The following is a 4,262-nucleotide window of genomic DNA, read 5'->3' on the forward strand; positions in this document are numbered from 1 at the left end:
TAAACCTTGTCCCCAGGATGTGACTGACAGCTCACACAGCCATGAAAAAAGGGTTTAATTTTCCCATAAGAATTTGCTCACTGTAGAGGTTTTTAATCTCCTCTGAGTGCTCTGTAAATTGAACCTTAAGCACATGACATACAGGAGGTGGCTCCTACAGGCAAATTACAGTGCATGAATCAGATGAGAAATTGTAAACACAAAACAGAGTGCAAAATCTGGTGGTGCAGCTAAGCACGGTAGCCAATCAGCTTCCAACTTCAGCTTGTTCAGTTCAGCTTTCACAATACCACCTGGAAGCTGATTGGTTACTATGCACAGATGCACCACATTTTGCACTCTAGTTTTAGAAAATCAACCCCAATGTACAGTAAAGGAATTCTAAACATTGGATGTCTCTTGACAGCAAAATTTTAGGGAGGCAGTGTGAGTGACTGACACAAGGCATGACTAGGCTCAGTCAGGCCGAAAGACAAAAAAAATAAAAAATCTGTTATTTAACTGCTAAATGGCAGAGAATTGAGCCGTGAGACAGCATGTAGGAATGCAGGGGCATGATTCATACACCAAAACTGCTTCATTAAGCTAAAGTTATTTTGGTGCCTATAGTATATTTTTAAATATTGTAGAACTATCCCACTTTTAGGCCTGATTCACACCTATGCATTTTTAGTGCTTTTTGCATATTTGCACTACAGAGTGTGCTTCATTGGAAACAATGTTAAATAGACTGTAGTGCAAATCTGCAAAATGCAAAAAAACAATAAAAATGCATAGGTGTGAACAAGGCCCAAGGGTCATAGAGGTAGACTGGAAGGAGAAAATACCCTAAACATGGCATGGACATGGCCATGTTTAGGTTATTCTCTCATTCCAGTCAACCTCAATGAACCCATGCCGCATGGGTGTCATAGGCAATATTTAAGACACGTGACATGTTATACAAGACTCATTTAACACATAGCGGGTTTATTCAATAAATGCCAAACTATAGCAAAGAGCAAAATGCAGGTAAAAATAGCTAATATGGAGAAATTATCAAACTCGTCTTGTAGCCATAGCTTGCCAATTTTAGCTTGATCTTTGCCTTTTTGGTTCTGGTTCACTAGAATTTTGAGTTTAGTGAAAAAAACAACCAAAAAAGTACAAGGTACTGACTGATGTGAAATAAACATCAGTTTAAAATCTTGAAGTCCAAAACTATCCATAAAAGGCAGTTTACACACGTCCATTCACTACTAAAAGGGATACTATAGGAAAGAGGCAACAAAATTAGCTTAATCCATTTGTGTATAGACCACCCCACCCATACACCTTTAGTTTCTCTGCCATTTAGGCGTTGAAACACTTTTGTTTCTGTCCTTTGAATGGATGCAGGCAGCCCTAGTTACACCTCCCCTGCATGTGACTGACACAGCCATGAAAAAAAAAGGGTTTAATTTTCCCATCAGAATTTGCTCACTGTAGAGGTTTTTAATCTCCTCTGTAAATTTAACCTTAAGCACATACGATACGGGAGGTGTCCCCTAAAGGCAAATTACAGTGCAGGAGATAACTTTTAAACACCAAACAGTAGAGTGCAAAATCTGGTGCAGCTGTGCACGGTAGCCAATCAGCTTCTAACTTCAGCTTGTTCAGTTCAGCTTTCACAATACCACCTGGAAGCTGATTGGTTACTATGCACAGATGCACCACATTTTGCACTCTAGTTTTAGAAAATCAACCCCAATGTACAGTAAAGGAAGTCTAAACATTAGATGTCTCTTGACAGCAACATTTTAAGGAAGCTGTGTTAGTCACACAAGGTAGGGTTATGACTAGGCTGAAAAACAAAAAAATAAAAAAATATTCAGTGATTTAACAGCTAAATGGCAGAGAATTGAGCAGTGAGACAGATTGCAGGGGCAGGATTAATAATACACAAAAAATGGTTCATTAAGCTAAAGTTATTTTGGTGCCTATAGACTATAGTATAGATAGAACTATCCCACTTTTTTTACTTTTTTTTTTTCAGACTCATAGAGGTATACTGGAAGGAGAGAATACCCTAAACATGGCATGGGTTTCTTTGTCGATATTTAGGACACTTGTTATAACACTTATTTAACACATAACAGTGGTTTATTCAATAAACTCCAAACGATAGCAAAGATCAAAATGCTAAATGGAGATAAAAATAACCAATATGGAGAAATTCTCCAAAATCGACTGTAGTACTAGTAGTATGTATCCATAGCTTGATCTTTGCCATTTGTATTTTGATTCACTACAATTTGGAGTTTCTTGAAAAACAAACCAAAAAAAAAAAGTGCAAGTTGCTTCATGAGTTGAAAATACACCAGTTTAAAACTTTAAATAAAAGTGCAAACAATTTGTTGTAGTAAAACTACAAATATTACAACTCGTTAACCATATAGTAAACATACTGTAAAGTGCCATCATTTTTAAACTGTAGTATAGTATTACAATATTCCATTTTCGGTAACTAATTTTTGATGTCTGAGTAAGACAGAGAAGAGATTGTCTACACAAGTGATACACCAGAGAATCTTTTGAAGATTTTCTATTATTGGATCTGCACTTAGAACATTTCCTGGGATTTTGTGAACTGAAAGATTTGACAGCACTTGTGTCTGGTTGAACATTGCTTGCACAGATACAAAGTTGCTGCCTTCTTTTATCCCTTCCTTGCTTTGTCTGCTACTATGGCATACATTCGATTAAATTCACTAACAATTGTACTTGTTCAGACATTGTCTTACTGTAGGAAATAATTTTGCAATAAAGGGGTACATATAGCATCTCACAAGAGTACACCCCTCACATTTTTGTAAATCTTTTATTCTATCTTTACATCTGACAACACTGAAGAAATGTCAGTTTGCTACAATTTGTGAGTGTACAGATTGTATAACAGTGTAAATTTGTCCCCTCAAAATAACGCACACAGCCATTAAGGTCTAAACTGCTGGCAAGAGTATACCCCCAAATTGGGCATATCTCCATACCTAAACCAGATTGAGCATCGTTGGGGCATCCTCAAACTGCAAGTGGAGGAGCGGAAGTATCAAACATTCAACAGCTCCGCTCCGTGATGTCGTCATGGAGGAGTGGAAGAGCCAGAGAGGACTCCAGTAGCAACCTTGAAGCTCCAGTGAACTCCCATGCACAAGAGGGTTAAAGCAGTGCGAGAAATTGGTGACCACACAAAATATTAAGACTTTGGAGTGGACCCAATGTTGACATTTGCACTTAGGGGTAAACTCATTTTTGTTGCCAGCGGTTTAGACATTAATGGCTGTGTGTTGAGTTATTTTGAGGGGACAGCAAATTTACACTGTTATACAAGCCGTACACTCACTACTTTTACTTTCAATTGTAGCAAAATGTAATTTCTTCAGTGTTGTCACATGAAAAGCTATATTTACAAAAATGTGAGGTGTATGGGTACTTATTTTGTGAGATACTGTACATAGCATCCCAAACAGCCAACCACCATTAACTGTTATTCTTTAGCTACCCTACCCCTACTATAGGTATAGTTTAGAATATTAGTTTCAGCCAGGAGCAAATTCAATTTACTGAGGCAGCTGAAGTGCTTGTAATGGTTAATCTCTTGATAGAACCAAGGTATGCCTTCGTGATCGTTTGTTACCAAAATGATCAATTACACATTCATCAGACACCGATTCCAAAACGCCCTTTTCAATGGAAAGAACTGCAAGATGATGAAGCCTTGCTTGCCCCATTGTACCTCTGAGCCATGTATGAAGACGTCTCAAAGCACTAAATGATCTTTCGCAAGAGCAGCTGCTCACAGGAATTGTTAGGACAATTTGCATGATTTTTTTAACCGTTGGAAACATTAAAGGATCCAAAAGTTTGCAAATGTGCTGTACTGTTAGTACCACACCTTCCTGTTTTTTGCGTTCAAAGAAGTTTTTAGCAACAACTACTTCTTCATAGTGCAGATCAATTTTGTAATGTTGTGCAAGTGCCTTTATGTCTTCTGACAGAAAAGATGAAGAAAGTGGGTTGCATGCCTCAATGCCCTTGACCAAAGTTTCTTTAATGCTTGAGAAACGATGGTCAAGTTCAGAGAGCATTCGGTCCAAGCAAGGGTAAAAGATTTTTGTTCTAAGATCATCTTCACTTGACAAATGATCACGTGGTGTTGGTCTGGCTTCATACACAAAGTCTTCCATCATTCTTGGTTTTTTAATTTGCCTGGATGTTTGTGGATTCTCAGTGTCAGTGTCAAA

The 4,262-nt window shown here is 37.8% G+C and overlaps 1 protein-coding gene across 1 annotated transcript in view; it reads right to left on the bottom strand.

The window, feature by feature from the left end:
• Positions 1-3,608: 3,608 nt before the first annotated feature.
• The window catches only part of LOC141109866 (zinc finger MYM-type protein 1-like), a 1,821-nt gene continuing 1,167 nt past the window's right edge, over positions 3,609-4,262 (bottom strand). Inside the window, exon 1 of the mRNA XM_073601125.1 lies at positions 3,609-4,262. This exon is cut by the window's right edge and continues 1,167 nt beyond it. Within this exon, the coding sequence (XP_073457226.1) occupies positions 3,609-4,262 (654 nt within the window).

Source organism: Aquarana catesbeiana, linkage group LG10 (assembly GCF_042186555.1).
Source record: "Aquarana catesbeiana isolate 2022-GZ linkage group LG10, ASM4218655v1, whole genome shotgun sequence".
NCBI classification, from domain to species: Eukaryota; Metazoa; Chordata; class Amphibia; order Anura; family Ranidae; genus Aquarana; species Aquarana catesbeiana.